Source organism: Pogona vitticeps, chromosome 5 (genome assembly GCF_051106095.1).
Source record: "Pogona vitticeps strain Pit_001003342236 chromosome 5, PviZW2.1, whole genome shotgun sequence".
Taxonomy (NCBI): domain Eukaryota; kingdom Metazoa; phylum Chordata; class Lepidosauria; order Squamata; family Agamidae; genus Pogona; species Pogona vitticeps.
In genome coordinates, this window is record NC_135787.1 from 171,936,205 (window position 1) to 171,952,226 (window position 16,022).

The 16,022-nt window shown below is 42.1% G+C and overlaps 1 protein-coding gene across 1 annotated transcript in view; it reads left to right on the forward strand.

Annotated features, from left to right (window-relative positions):
- TXNRD1 (thioredoxin reductase 1) overlaps window positions 1-16,022 on the forward strand; it is a 70,690-nt gene that overhangs the window by 29,506 nt on the left and 25,162 nt on the right. The window contains exons 3-4 of the mRNA XM_020804425.3: window positions 1,248-1,357; window positions 10,576-10,695. Of these exons, the coding sequence (XP_020660084.3) occupies window positions 1,248-1,357; window positions 10,576-10,695 (230 nt within the window). The remainder of the gene's footprint in view (window positions 1-1,247; window positions 1,358-10,575; window positions 10,696-16,022) is intronic.

The following is a 16,022-nucleotide window of genomic DNA, read 5'->3' on the forward strand; positions in this document are numbered from 1 at the left end:
TTGGATACTCTGAGTAATTTATTTATTAAAACTTTTTTATATCACCTTTCATTCTTTCTTGGATTTCAGGGCAGTAAGTGAGTAATCATCATAATAAGAATACAACAATTACAACAATATTTAAAATTCATAAAATCAATTAACAATAAATTCAAGTGCCCAAGTAAAGAAAAGAGCTTTTATCTGGTGCTGAAAAAATCAGCACCAAGTGGGCTGGTCTAGAAAGGGCATTCCCAATGGCACCATTAGTCATCCTTTAAGGTAGTGGTCCCCAACCTTGGGCCTCCAGATGTTCTTAGACTACAACTCCCAGAAGCCTTCACCACCACTTCTGCTGGCCAGGATTTCTGGGAGTTGAAGTCCAAGAACATCTGGAGGCCCACGGTTGGGAACCACTGCTTTAAGGTTTTCCTAACAAAAATAATACTTTCTTAGAATTTTGATTCCTTCTCCTAAAAGCTAATACAAAACTACAACCTCTCTTATCAAATGTATGCCTTGTTGTTTTTTAAAAAAAGAAAAACCAAATCAAACCCACAAGTATGGTAGTACTTTTAAGATTAACAGATAAAAACTTCAGTCCCCATGTTCCTCCTCAAGTAAGTATTCAGGCCACAGACTGAGACGCGCTCCGTTTGGCGGAGGGAGCAGCTTGTAACCCACAAAAGGTTACAATGAAATAAATCTGTTAAGTCTTTAAAATGCCACAATGTTTTTATTTTTGTTACCCAAGCTGAAACGGACCGACGAGACTTCCTCTCTGAAAACTTCTGAAAGCACTTCCTTTAATGTTTAAAATTTCACAAACATGAGGCTCCGCGGCACTTTCTTTCTAAAGGAACGTGTAGAAGTGTAATGCCTGTAAACGTTTCCCAGCCGTCAGATAAGTTTAGAAACGTATGAACCGGATTACTTGGGGAGGGAATTCTCTGGAGTGCCGCTTAAACCCCAGTGAGCGAGTCAACGATTTACTGGGGATAATTTTGTCACTGGCGAGGGCAGGGAGAGGCGAAAACAGCAAGTCATGCTTACGAATGAGTGAAATAAGCGGCGTGGAGCAAAGTTGGGAAGAAGAGTTGCGGGAGTGGGAGAGAGAGGGGGCGGGGCGGGGCCGGAGCGCGTGACGTCGGGGGAGGCCCCGCCCTCCCCAGTTCGGTTCTTGCCCCGGGTGGCGCTTCCTATACTGACTGTATATAAAAGCCGCGCCTGACGCACGCGGGCGCGCGGGTTTCTTTTCGGTTTTACAGATGCGGGGCAGGTGCTGAAAGGGGCGCTCTCGAACCGCGCGATGGAACGCTCGCTGCTCGTCGGGAACGTCCGGCGGACCCAGGTCAGAGATGACGACAGAGCTGGGAAGGTAAGAGACACCTCGGCCAGCTGTTCACCTTTACTCTGCCCCACCCCAAGCTGGGGATGGATACTCTCTTTCCTCCCCCCACCCCACGGACTACAGGCTGGCTGGCTGGGTTGGGGATTCTGAGCGTTGTAGTCCTGCCTTCCTGAGCGGCCCCAGTCATCTCTGGGAGTAAGCCCACGCGAGTTTGGAGAGCCACGCTCCCGGGTAAGGAGCGCGAGGATTGTAGCCTTCAGAGCAATCTCGCAAAGACTCCCTCTCAGACTCCATCCTGGGTATTTTTTTTCCTGGGAGTAAGTGGTGTAGAAGTCAGTGTGACTTACTTCTAAGAAGACCTGTCCAGGAGTCTCCCTTCGCCTGTGAACCTCCTGTGCACTTACAGTACCTCTTGGCTGAGTTGTATTTTTGGTGCCTCTGGATTCATAAGGCTTGGAGGAGTTGGAAAGGATACAGGACTGTCGGTGGAAGTAATAAGAACGATCTTTTCCACAGACCCTTTGGGGTCCTTAGGGAGCAGACGTGGACATGCCTTGGTAGAGTTTTAAGTTTTTAGTTGTGCTTGCTTTGGTCTTTAGGCAGAGTTAAGCCACATGGGACTGTACCATGGGCTTGGCTGAAAAAAGGCATTTTAGGGAGGACTTTATAAAAAAGGGTGACTGCAGACTTCCCACAGATGTTCTGGGAAGGAGGTAGATTTGTTCATTTATTTATGTATTGGTTTCATATTTGTGTGCCTCCTTTTTCCCAGCGAAGATCCAAGCAGGCAGGGAGATGAAGGAGAAGGAAGGAATAGACGTAGTGGAGACGGTTGATATTGTGAGAAGTGGGATGGCAGGATACGAAACTTCTTTGATTCATATTTGGTGTGCTGGTTAAGAGTCTTGAGATCCTAGGTTCAAATCCTGATTTTGCTGGAGGAGGCGAAGGATGTAAATATAACTAATAAATGAATACTATATGATTTTGGTCACCTGGAGCATGGCATCAGGTGATACCATCAGGTAATACCCACTCTATACATAGCGGGTAGAGTGGCAGACTAGGACTCAAGAGACCTGGTTCAAACACTCCCTCAGCCATGGAAACTCCTCATGGGTGGGCATTGGCAAAACCGCTCCTTAAATACCTTGCATATCTCGAAAACCCTATTAATAGCCATCCTTCAGTCTCGAGAGACTATGGTAGCGTGCTCTGCATGGAGGTCTTTGAACAGCATCTAGTGTGGCTGAGAAGGCCAGTTTGAGAGTGACAATCTCTTCCACATTGAAGACAAATACAATCTGTCCCCTGTCCAGCTCCCTGATTTTGCTGGTTTCGGGACTGCCTCTTTGCCTCAGCCTGCTGGACAAGGGTCTCTTCAAATTGGGAGAGGCCATGAAGCACTGCCTGCCTCCAGGCTGAACGCTCAGACATCAAGGTTTCCCATCTGTTGAGGTCTATTCCTAAGGACTTCAGATCCCACTTACAGATGTCCTTGTATCGCAGCTGTGGTCTCCCTCTGGGGCGGTTTCACTGCACTAATTCTCCATACAGGAGAGATCTTACATATCTTGAAAACCCTATTATGGTTGCCGTAAGTCAAATGGGACTTAGTGCATAACAGTAATTGAACTGTCATAACCATATGCACTGTGTGTATTCAATCATAAATGAAGAGCACTGAACCATCCAGGGGCCATATGTGAACCATCACAAGCACTGTTTACAGCTTTCTCAGCAGGGCTCTGCAGGTGCACTTCTGACTTATCATCATCATCATCTTAGAATTGCAGATCTGGAAGGGACTCTGTGGATCCTGGTGTTGAGCCCCTGTCAAAGAAGCACAGGAGATAATTTAACTCCAGCCTCTGACTTCCCAGCAAGATACCTAAACTCACTGAGCTATTCTGTGTACGCACATCATTGCAATGAGGCCAGTAGCAGAAAAGTATTTTCAGCTGAAGACACAATACTTCCATCATGTGGGGTTATGGTTACTGCAGGAGATTGTCATGGCACTTTTTGCAACTACAGTACATAGCAGAAAATGTCAGCAGTACTTTCTGTACTTACACAATATATGCTTAAGGCATCATCAAAACAAAGCAGGAGTTCAAGCAGTTAATAGCTTGTGGCCCTTCTGGATGTTTGTCTGGCATGGGTTTTTGTGGAAGTAAATCATTTCTTCAACTTTTAAAAAAGTTCATCTGAAGAAGTGGACAGTGTCCACAAAAGCTCAGGCCGAAGTCTTCATTATTTCTGCAGCCAAGGACTAATACTTTCAGGTTAGTGTCATATTGGAAGGGTTAAATAAAATTGGAAAAAAAGCCTGTTAAAGGCCCAAATGGCCTTCCCATTGCATCTACCAGTTGCATCTGATAGTTGTGCCCGAGAGCAGCGTGTTCCGGGCAGAATCATACGGCATAGGCCTAAGGCAAGCCATCATTTTCTTTCTCAGCAGCTGTGTTCCTGGAGAGAGAATGTGCTGGGGGTGCAATGCAGAGCTTAAGCAAGTGGTGAATGGAGTCACAGCCCAAAGTAAATCAACCTAACTTTCCCCCCTTTTTTGTCACCCTTCTCTCGTGGCTTCCATCCACACTCAGCAGTTGTGATTATTTTGACCATTCAAAATAGAAAAGGATGCTTAGTTCTGTCTTTTTTTATTGCCCCATTTTTATTCATCCCCCATACAAAGAGCGGGAAGGCTAGCCTTCCCTCTCTTCCTGTGGCTTCCCCGTTCTGCCTACCAGCCCGCTGATCAGCAGGCTGATAGGCAGCCGCCCACCCCCACAGCCTATCCCCCACTCCCTTCCTCTCCCTATCTCGGTCCCCACCGTAATCACTGCCACCATCTCCAGCAGGCTTCTACAGCCATGGCTTGTAGAAAGGGACACTGGCTGCCCTTTGCAAAGATGGTGGCGGGGGCAGCAATTAAAGGGGGGTTGGTGGGGGGCATTGGCAGGGATGGCACGGGGGGGTGGGGGTCAGGTTTTTTTAGTAACCCCCCCACAAATCGATGAATACATTTGTGCTTTGTCAGTTCATGGGCAGCTTCATGAGTCGTCAATTTTTGAAGCAGGATAACGCGCCAAAATGGTGAGTCGTCCCCATCTCTAAAATGTGACTTAAATTAATTTTATTTTTAAATTGCTAATTTTTATTCACACCCTCTCCTGGCATAATCTAATACTATACTGTTCAAGATCTTTTAACTGTAAAAATAAGCATTTCAAAATGTGCTTGTGACCCAGAAACCAATAGGTGGTTTGATACAGTATTGGTGTGATAATGATCAGAATTCCTCACCTACACAAACAGTTGCCAAACTTTCTTTTAATAACAGCTCTACACTTAAGGCATCATATTATATTCAACTGGATATAACCACAGTGTATATTGTTGCTTGGTCTTTTATTTGACAGTGCTGCTTTTTACATTTAGGAATAGATGGACATTTCTTTCCAATGAGACTGGCAGTTGCTGAATTATGATTGGTATTACTGTGTTTGTTTTGTGAGGCTTGAAGCCCTATTTTGGTTTTACAGTAACCCTGTGAGGCTGGTCAGGTAGAGAGATGACAACATTCAGAGATTATCACAACTGGGGGGAAATATAAAGGAAGATGTATGATGTCAAAGTCAGTCATTTCAAGCCATTGCACTGATGCCTACATTTTCTTTTCCTGAATTATTCCTAAAATGTCACCCAGAGTGGTAGAATATACCAGATGGGCGGGATATAAAACGAATAAAATAAAATAAAATAAATGTCTCAAATTAAGTTCAAAAAAGTGAATAAATATTCACAAGCAAACAAAATAAGTCTTTTCCAATTTGGGTCCATTTTTCCTTAAAAAAGACCCAAGGTGGCTTACATCATTAAACAGACAATATTTAAAACCTAAAAGCAGGGCTCAATTATCTCCCCAATGCTGTTTAATATCTACATGAGGCCGCTAGGTGGGGTCATCAGGGGGTGTGGAGCATCGTGCCATCAGTACACTGATGACACCCAGCTCTACATCTCCTTTTCTGCAACTGCAGAGGATGCCGTTCTGTCCCTTCAGCGCTGCTTGGAGGCTGTACTGCAATGGATGCAGGAAAATGGGCTGAGGTTGAACCCGGACAAGATGGAGGTCCTGGGGGTGGGCGGCCTCACCATTAGCAGTTTGGGAAACTCCCTCTCATTTGGGGGAAGGTGACTCTCACCGTGAAGAGTGAGGTTCGCAGCTTGGGGATCCATCTGGACCAGCACTCACCGTGGAAATGCAGGTGGCATCAGTGGTCTGTTCTGCCTATTTCCATCTTTGGCAGATTGCCCAGCTGTGTCCCTATCTTGATGTTGGGGCGCTCACCACTTTGGTATATCCATTTGTAATCTCAAGATTAGACCACTGTAATGCACTCTATGTGGGGCTACCTTTGAGGTTGATGCGGAAGCTCCAAATGATGCAGAATGCATTGGCCAAACTCCTTAGTGGGGTGAGAAAATATCATCATATCACTTCCACTCTGGCCGCTTTGCATTGGCTGCCCATTCGGTTCTGCTCTAGATGGTTTAGGGCCTCGATATTTGGCAGAATACCTATTCCCACCAAAATCTACCCTTTTCACTTGATCTAGCCAGGAGGTGAGGTTGAGGAGCGAAGCCTGGAAGGAAAAAACAAGAAATCGAGACTTCTTGGCAGTGGCTGCTCCCATTTGGAATAAACTCCCTCTTGAGACTCGTATGGCCCCTTCAGTGGGCATTTTAAAAAGCCAGTTGAAAACTTGGCTGTTTAAGCAGGCCTTCCCTCCAGTCACTATTTGATTACGTTTTTTCATTTTTCTTTCCATTTTGAACACTTGATTATTGATGTTATATATTGATGTTATATTTACATTGTTATATTTTAAGTGTTGTTAGCTGCCCAGTAAGAATATATATATATGAAGTAAGTAAGTAAGTAAGTAAGTAAGTAAGTAAGTAAGTAAGTAAGTAAGTAAGTAAGTAAGAATACAAATATTTGAGTGGTCAATATGACCAGATAGGCGGGGTATAAATGGAATAAATAAATAAATATTTAAAAGAATTAATCAAAAATTATATTAAAATAAAGTCAATATTAAAAACACATGTAAAAACAACAAGGCACACCAATCCCCCTCTCAGAAAGCCATTCATGAAAGGAAAAATTGCCTGAGGAGAAAGGTCTGCTTGAGGAAGGACAGTAAAGATGGGGCCAGTGACAGAGAAGGCCTTCTTCTGTGTCCCCACCAAAGGCTCTTGTGATCTTAACACCCAAGCAGTCTCATCAAAATGATGTCAAAACAATTGTCTTTATCAACATGGTCTTCTGGTTCCTGAGTAGAATCGACTGGATTTCTCAGTATAGAGACAGAATCCAGATCTGGAGGGGTAGGGGGACAGAATCTGATTTTGGATTCTACCCCTTTGTTGCTGTTCTCTGATCAGAAAAGGGAAAACAAATGGATTGTGACTGTGGCATAGGGGAAGTATCCAGCGCCGTTCCAGTTCTGTACTATGTGCTCTGTGGGCATGGGGTCACCTTGTGAGGGAAGTTGTGTCTTTTTTCTTCTCTCTCCAAGAAAACTAGGAAGACAGGTGCCACAAACACAGTTCTTTTTCTTCTGCTGAGATGGCAGGAACTAGGGAGGCATTAAGAAGTGATGATTACACAAGAAAACCCACAGAAAAATGACCTTTATCCAGAGCTTCAGAAAACCACTTTCTTGCCAAGCTTGGTGGGAGAGTCTGGGAGTTGTCCAAAAAATGTAACTTTTTCTAAGAGCTGCTGCTGCCACAGCAGGGGCAGCTCTTGGAAAATCCCATTTTACCACACATTTTTGAAAGGGGTGTGTGTGTTCTGTCACTTCCTAAAAAACATGACTGTCTTGAGCAAAAACAAAACGATGGTGACATCTTTTATGCTGAGAATTTCTTTCAGAATGTGCGTTTGTGGATTGATGGGTGCAAGCCCACTTTTTTTGACACATCCTTCTCATACAGAGAGTCAGGGTAGGGCAGTGGAAGGGGTATCAGTTTAGGACTGAAAAGCCATGGAAACGCACTGTGGTGGTTGCATATGCTCAGCCCAGGAATTGCTTCTCAGTTTCTGAACTAAGCTCACAGTGTAGTTACATAAAAGTCTCTTTCTGTTTCTTCTCCCAACAAGTTATCTTTAGTAGATTCAGCCTAAGTTTAATTCATGTGCTAATGTATCAATTCTGACTTAGGGTGACTCTTTCCATAGCTTTCTAGGTATAGAGTACCAGAAGTGAGTTTTCCCCCCTTTTTTTCTAGGGGTGTTTGCCCAAGGCCACACAGGCTGATTCTTCACACACAAGGCATTGTGGGGAATTGAACAAGTGGCCCTTGGTTCTGCAACCACATGCTCCCGCTCACTGAGCTGTCCAGCCAACTGGAAGGGCAGAAAAGGCCAATGTGTTCTCATTGAATCAGACATTCTTTGTGATTAACACAGACCACCCAGAACTATTAGTAGTTCTGTCTATCTTTCATCCACTTGTGTGGACAGCACACACCTGTACAGCTTTAACATCAATTTAGTGTGTTTTCTATATTTGCAGTTTTCCCCCTTTAAGAGGTTTTGTATTTTAAATTGTTCTGGGCTGTAACAAAAGTGCCAGCAAACCAGAGTCCTAAATAAATAACCCATTTTTACGGCCTAGAGTTAAGATGCTTTGTAAGTGCCATAATTTGACATTTTCCCCCTGTATTTCTCCCCATCCAATATCATTGTGATCAATGCTCATGGATCCGTTTCCCTGAAGGCAGGCAAGCCCTGCTAATTTTTGCGCTCAATGAAATGTGGGCCTTGGGAATGTAATGCAAACACAGTGAGATGAATGGAATGTGCTCTCCTGACCCCAGCTGTCAAAATGCATTTGTGAAATTCAGACATTCATTAAAGCAGAATAATGGCAGCTAATCTACAAGCACCAATTAGGAGCCAAATTCTCCTGTGATACAGCATGGTGGCATGTTGATTTCGTCTGCATTTCTGGAGCTAAAAACTGGAACTCTGGCAAAGCAGATGCAAGAAGGTAAAAGGGTAGTTTTTTGCATGCTTGTTTTCTACATTATATTTATACAAACCTTCTTTTATGGAAAGACCTTATTTGACATCAGTGGGGCTTGATCCAACGTAATTCTTGCCTCCATGCAACAAACAACCAAGTGGGAACTCTTGGGTTTTTTTTAATCATCTTGGTTGGTGCTTAGACAGCAGTAGCTATCTCCTCTCTGTGCCTGTGTCTACAGATATTTTAAAATTCTGAGATCATCCACCTCTGACTGGTGGGGCAGTGTCATACAAATAGGATCCTTGAGCAGGTAAACTGGCAATTCTGGTTTGTTAAGTATTTGGATGTTCGGATATTTATGAGGTACAGGGTAGCAGTGATTGGAGCCAGTGGGACTGCAAAAATGCTAGTAAAATAACCACACTAGCTTCTAACCTGTTATAAATACTTGCCGTGGGGAGTTCTTTTAAGATAAAATCAGAACTCAACCAGATGTGACATGTAGCTTTCCTTATGATTTATATGTATATGTTTAAACTAAAGGCATGTTAAGGTTGCTGGAAATGATCAAAGGTGGTGGGAGGGGGGAGACAGGGAGGGGCAAGGTTGACCTTTCCATTTTGACCATGCTTTTGTTCAAAACTGCCCCCACACCAACTGCTGCATGTGCTCAGGTGTGACACCTGCAGTTCTCTCTCTGGAAATTGCTGTTCATTTCAAAGGAAAGATTCGGACAAAGGATTAGGTCTAAAATGTTTTATTATGTCACAGTCATTGGTTTTGCCCGTAAGATTTCAATTCGGTATCGTGTCTGCAGTATCCCATAGACTGACTCAAGATGGTGGGAGTTCTAGGCCAAACATCAGCAGCTGAGGAAAGCTACTGTTGTGGTGCTCTGGACCTTGTCCAACCCTATCTCAGGGACCCCCCCAAAATGACCACCCACCAGGTGAGTCAGGTAGGGACAAACTGGCACAGCTTCAGCACCCATGCTTCTGAGCAGGGTGGATCCACTGAGGGTTACTGCTTGCTATACCCTCCCCCTTTTGTAAAAAATTAGGGGATGGATGGATGGGTGCGTATCATAATAGATGCTCATTTACATACACACATGTATTCATGCATTTATATTTTCTGCAACACAATTGTGCTTAGTCCTCAATAGATCTATGTATGCACTGGGGCGGCAAAGCAACTTCATTTTGTTTCTCTAGTTATGTTGGTGCTATACTTTAATTTAGTTTAAAACCTGACATTGAACCAATACAATGCGTTCTCTTTTTCTTTTACATGGAATATGCAAACTGATTTTTTAAAATTGCATTTTGCTATAGCATATATAGTTGGCTGGATAGCTCAGTGGTTTATGTATCTGACTGCACAGCCAGAGGTTGAGAGTTCAGTTTGAGTAGAGTCAGCCTCTGTGGCCTTGGGCAAGCTCTAGAGCACCTCCAGGAGAAGGGAATAGTAAACCCTGGAAAGAGTCAGTATGGACTTGACAACAACAACAATTATTATTATAAAACATATAAGAATGTAAAAACAGTTCTTAAGTATGTAAGAGTAGGGACAGCAAGATGAAAAAAATTATATTTGTGCTTCATATATATAGGAGATGACCCCTATGGCCTTTTAAAGATAAGGTGTGCATCAGACAATTAAGTCTAAAATGTAGAAAATAGTAAATCATCTACCTGAGCCACTGTTGTAGATTATGCATGAAGAAGGAATGAGCAGGAAGGGTGCAGAGGATTTTAACTGGCACTCCGTCAACTGCTAATTTAGTCAGATTCTTCACAGTGAGAATGGGGTGCCATCTTTGACAGAAGGCTATCTTGAGTAGCCCTGAATGGAAAAGACGCCTCTGTCTCAAATCATGGGCAAATCATGGTTAATGTTGAGTTAGATAGACAAGTCATCTGACTCCACTTTAAAAAGGTGCCTCTTTTTTTTTTGAGTGCAACTCTCAGAAAAACTGTCTGGAAAAATTTTGAGAGTTGTAGGCAAGAGAGGCAACTTTTCAAAGTTGTTGTTTGATGCAGTATTCAACAACTTCCTGTTTCTGAAAAGCCTTCAGTGACACCTTTTTCTTCTCACAATTATTTTCTTCCAATAGTGATGCGTCTTTACTGTCTTTGTTCTATACTACAGTGGAAACTTCTTAACAACAGGTTATTGTGTTCTCACTTTCTATAGTTCCGCCGTGGGGGAATGTTTTACAAGCTGCGTGAAGTGAATGGAGAAGCAGAGGGATCTTCTTATGACTATGATTTCATCGTCATTGGAGGTGGTTCAGGTGGGCTGGCAGCATCCAAGGTAAGATCAACCAAAAACACTCTAGCCCTAGAGCTTTATTCTGCTATGAAACATTTTTGGAAAGCCTGAGAACTCATATTCTCTGCCAGTGCTTTGTAGTAGTGGTCTGTGGGAATCCACAGTGGGTTTAGCAATCCACCATGAAATCGAGCATCATGTGAGTAAATGCCTGTTCAAAACAGGAATTTCATTTTCCTTGCAGAACCCATCTTGGTCTCCAGAATTTTTCCAAAGGGCCCCGACACCTCTAGCACAGATGGAGGAAGAAGGGGAATTCCATTTCATAAGTTCAAATCTTGGATCTGGGCATACACTAACATCTGTGTGGAATGAGAGTCACTGACAGCTGTGATCTCCTCACTCCATAAGAGGTTTATAAACATGCAGGCCAATTTCCGATGTTCTTGGAATGTTATCTAGCCACTGTGACTCTACCTCACATAGACCTGGCACTTCCTTTTCCACAGAAATGTTTGTGACACAGTTTGAAACCTTGATTTGCAATCTGGAGTCTAAGTGGTGTAGAGTTGTATTCTTATCCTTGATGGGAGAGAATGTATCTCAGGTACCAAGCAAGATGTTGCCTCAGAGAAAGTTCCTGTGAAGTGATACAGCATTTTTAGATGCTAGTTTCCGCATAACATATGTTCTTGAGAAGATGATCTTGATGACTGTAGTGCAAAGATGGGAATCATAAAGCCCTTCAGATGTTGTGGGATTACAGTTCCAGTCAACCCTAACTTGCATGTCCAGTTGTGAGACTTGTGGATGTTGTAGTAGATAGAATTAATTGGCTGATTTTCTAATTCAGTTCATAGATTTCATAGACTCTTTTTTGTGTGGGAAATATGTTAGTGCATCTCTATATTGCTAGTTTTAACTAACAGAGCATGTTAGTCATGCTAAGTAGCTGGAATGGGGTGGATTAAATAAGGAAATACTAATTTAAAATGTAGGTGAATTCTGTTACCTGTTTAGACAAAAATTTATATTCATGTAGCCATTTCCAAAGATGTAGCTGTGTTTGTTGTTTTTGCTGCAATGATCTAAGAGCCCCATGCTACCTTAGATACTATCAGATTTATTATGGCATGACTTCTGTAGGCTGTAGTGCCCTCATCAGATGCATGATGTGTTACCTAGAATTTTGGGTCTATATATGGCATGTGCGGTTGGGTGCAAGGAATTGTAGACAGTGAGGTCAGAAGGTAATTAAATGCAGAAATTTAATTAAAAATGAGCTCTCTGTTGTTAATTAGTAAGGCAGCCTATATTATCCTTGGGTCGTTTCCTTCCCCTAAAAAATGTGCTTCTCTATTTCTTCTCTGTTTTTCCTGAGCTCTTGTTATTTCCCCCTTCCTTAGCAGTAATTAGACTGAATATATGGGTCTCTTGGGGTTCTAGGCAGAAGATGATGTTATTTAGCGGTTTGATTTACCTTGTGAGTTTGCAAGTGTTAAAGAACAAGGGTGTGATTAATTACAATAAAGCCTGAGTTTATTATTTGAATGGCTGAATGTTACTTTTTTTTAACAGATAGTGAGAATTATATCACTGATTGCAACAGAAGCACAAATCCACAGGATGTTAATGTGTGATGTAAATTGGCTATAGCAGGCATTGTTGATTACCAGCTTGAGCACTGGCATAGTGAGTCTGGGAACAGTGAAAGCAGTGGATTGTTGAAGGCTACCTCTGTGAGGAGAAAGAAAGCAAATTCAAGCATTTGTATACCTCCATCAATAAAGGAAATAAAATGTTTGGTATTTTATTTTAAAAAAATCAAATTTCTTGGCTATAAAACTGTTGGCTTAAAGTAGGATAAGTCAACCTGCTGTCATTTACCTCAGCAACATAGCCAGCTTTCAGAGGTTAGGGAAGGTGTCATCTGAAACATCTCTGTACTAAGGAGCATATTGTACAAGCATGAGAATCTGCCCAATACCAAGTCAACCCACCTAGCTTAGTACTGTATATGATAGGGATGGGCAAGCTTGTATGTATCTCAACCCTCAAGATGTTGCTGCTTCCAGCAAATGTAAATAAATGAGAAGTGTCCAGACGGGCACTTCCAGTTTTGATCCTTTATGGAAGTGGGGTGGCGTGGGATAGAATGGGGGCTTAGGGGATGCTTTCTAAGCACAAAGTGAAACTGCTCCTCCTGTAATCAGAAAATCGCCTCTTTTTTTGCTTAAAGTTTTGCTTTTTGAAAACTTCAGCAGGGATCCTTGTGGGCCATAAAATACACCCTTACAAGCCACATGTTTGCCCACCCTAATGTGCGTTGATGCAGCAGCTCTTCAGAATTTCACAAGAGCCTTTCCTGCACCTACCTGGGAATGATAGACCATTGGATGGTGCAAAGCATGTGATGTGCCATTAAGATTGGGCTGTGCCATGTTGGAAGCTTGAAAACAGAGATTACACGACAATTAACATGGGCTCCGCCTTTTAGTCTGTTGGCATTTTAAAACTTTTTAAACCCTAGTAGTACCCCCAATGCTGATTTCCATACTAATTACTTTATTTCTTATCAACTGCTTCCTAGGTATACCTGACTTTGTCTGAAGCAGATAATTAACATAGCTAATTCCCAGGTATTCTGACAAACAGATGTGTCATTCCTTTCAAGTGTGGGGCTTTATAGTTAAGAGGTGGGTGGCAGGGTGTTCCTTGAAATGGAGGAGTGTTGTAATGGGACTTCCATGAGCCAGAAGGTGGCCATGAGCTGAAATAGTAAGCTAAAAACCTCGAAGATCAAGGTATCAAATGTTGCATTGTTCTAGAGATATAAATGGCCTTAAAATGATTAAACCATGTTTAACCATACCTCACCTTTCTCTTAGTTAGGAGGACCTTGGGAAAATCAGTGCCCAGAATTCCCCTGTTTTCTCTAGAGAAGGCTGTGTCCTGCAAGTAGTAGTTGAGTTGAAGCTTTTAGAAAAAAGCAGCTCATTCATGGGTCCCTGTGATTAATTGTTGTTGATTTTAGGTGCCATATCCTTTAGAAAAATGAGTAATACAGCCTGGTCTGAAGAAAGGCCAGTTGGGATCTGTACATCCATCTTTGCCTTGAGTGTGTTTATATGTGATTCTTTCTCTTGGAATTCCTAAAATTAAGACTGTAATTCCAGGGTGCCAAGGATGGGCTAACACACTCGACAAACACACCACGTTACATCTCAGAAGAAAGGCAATTTGAAGAGATAATTTGGAGCCCAAGTGCCGTGTGATTCAGAAATCTTAAGGGCCATTCCTGTCATTGAATGCAACCTATCATTTGACAGAGTTGTAGCTAATTCAGGAACCAAATGATGGTTCAGTGTTTAATTAAGTTCAATGTTCTTAACTTTTTTTCCTTCCCCACCTTTGCCTTCATGCCGTTTATCTAACTGTTAGTTTTGATACATGATTAAAGTAATTGCCGTGAAAATCCAATCTTGAATTTTTGTCAGAAGAGGAAAAGAAAAGGGGAGGTTGAACAGACTTTCTCTGAGAGGTTCCTCAGCTCCAAAGTGTGTGCTGAACAACTTCAGGCAAAGTCGAAATAAGAGGCCCATCTTAATAGTTTGTTTTCCGAGAACATGTTTGACTCTTGTGCCAATTAATAAACTTGCCTGGGGAGAAAAATCGCTCTTTGTGATGACTAGTCACTTGTGCCCAAACAAAAGCCTGCAACATTTTTTCTCAACATATGACAGCATGGCTATTTAGAGTAAGATCAAATATAATGGCACTAATGATGGCAAATTAGTGGCTGAAATCCAGTAGTAGGCCTGTTGAATCACTGGAAATTTGGTGAGTCAGCACCTATACAAATTCCATTGATTCAGTGGGTCTGCTCTTGTTTTGACTTACTACTGAATCTCAGCTGATGTGGTATTTTGACTGTTCCTGTACTGTTATACCAGAAATAAAGTTTCTGGCTTTGACTGGCCTTCCTGATTTATCTAGCCAGCTGCTGATCAACAAATACAAAATCTTCATTCAGTCTTCAGACTTTGATCCAGTCTCCCCCCTTACCAAGAAGGTAAAGGGACACTCTGATATCAGGGTGCAAACATTGGTTGAAATCCAGTAGTAAGTCACCACTAGAGTAGGCCCATTGAATCAGTGAAACTTATGGAGGAGCTGGCTCACCAAGTCCCTACTGATTCAGTGGGCCTACTCCAGTGGTGATTTGATACTGAATTTAGAATAGAATAATATTAGAACAACAGAGCTGGAAGGGATCCTGCAGATCATCAAGTCTAGCCCCGGTCAAGGAGGCACAACAGAGAACTAAACTCCCAGACTCTGGCTCGGCAGTCAGATATCTAAACTACTGAGCAATTCAGTTCAGTTCATTCATTTTATCTAAGATTAGCTAATCATATAGCTGTAGCAAAGTGTTTCTTTGGTATGAATAGAATTGACAATGCCTCTTTGAAGGAATGGTCTTATTTATTATTTTTTATAATATTTATATAGCACCTTTTTCCTAAAAAGGATTCAAGGTAGCTAATAGGAAGGGAAAGCAAGAACAGTAAAAGCTAAAAGAGTAACATATTACAATATATAAAAAGAATTCAAGAGATATAATATTAAAACTAATAGATAAAAACTACTAAAAACTCATTGAAAGCAACAAAATCATTAAATGGGCCAGAGTTCATGTCTGGTCTTCATGGTTTCCCCACCTAGGCATATTTCAGGTGTATTATGACTAGAGGTCCCGTCTTCTGGCTGGGAATAAGGATAATTGCAATCTAAATCATCTCTAGTGGTGGGGAAAGAGAGCACTTGCATGCTTTGGAAATAAGATCCAAGTCTGAACTCTTTAACAGGCTGCAGCTGCAGACTTTGGGATGCACTTAATCTGCCTGTTATCTATTGTTGTGTAATAATAGGTCATTGCCCAACCTGGATAATTCATGCACCATCCTCCTTGCCTATCACAGGTGCTGTGTTCTACAACCTCTTCTACTCTTGCTTCTTTATATCTGCTGAGCATCAAGAGTGAATTGTTTGCCATTTTTTCCCTTTTCTGTCCTCCCTCTTCTCCCAGAAAAGTTCAGAATAGCTCACAAATTTAAAATGGGTACAAATAGAAATAGGTATTGATAACATCATTACTGATTTGATTTTGAAACATGTTTAAATTAAATATATTAAATGCTCTTGAAATAAAAGCCAACTCGTTTGGCTGTTCTGATAGGGGCATTTGAAGAAGAGAACAAGAGGAGGTTATCCAGATTCCTAGTTTCTGAGTAAACAAAGGATCTTGTTTCTTTAATATGGGCTCATTATGGCATATAGTTTCATGAACAGTGTGTTGTGTCATCAGG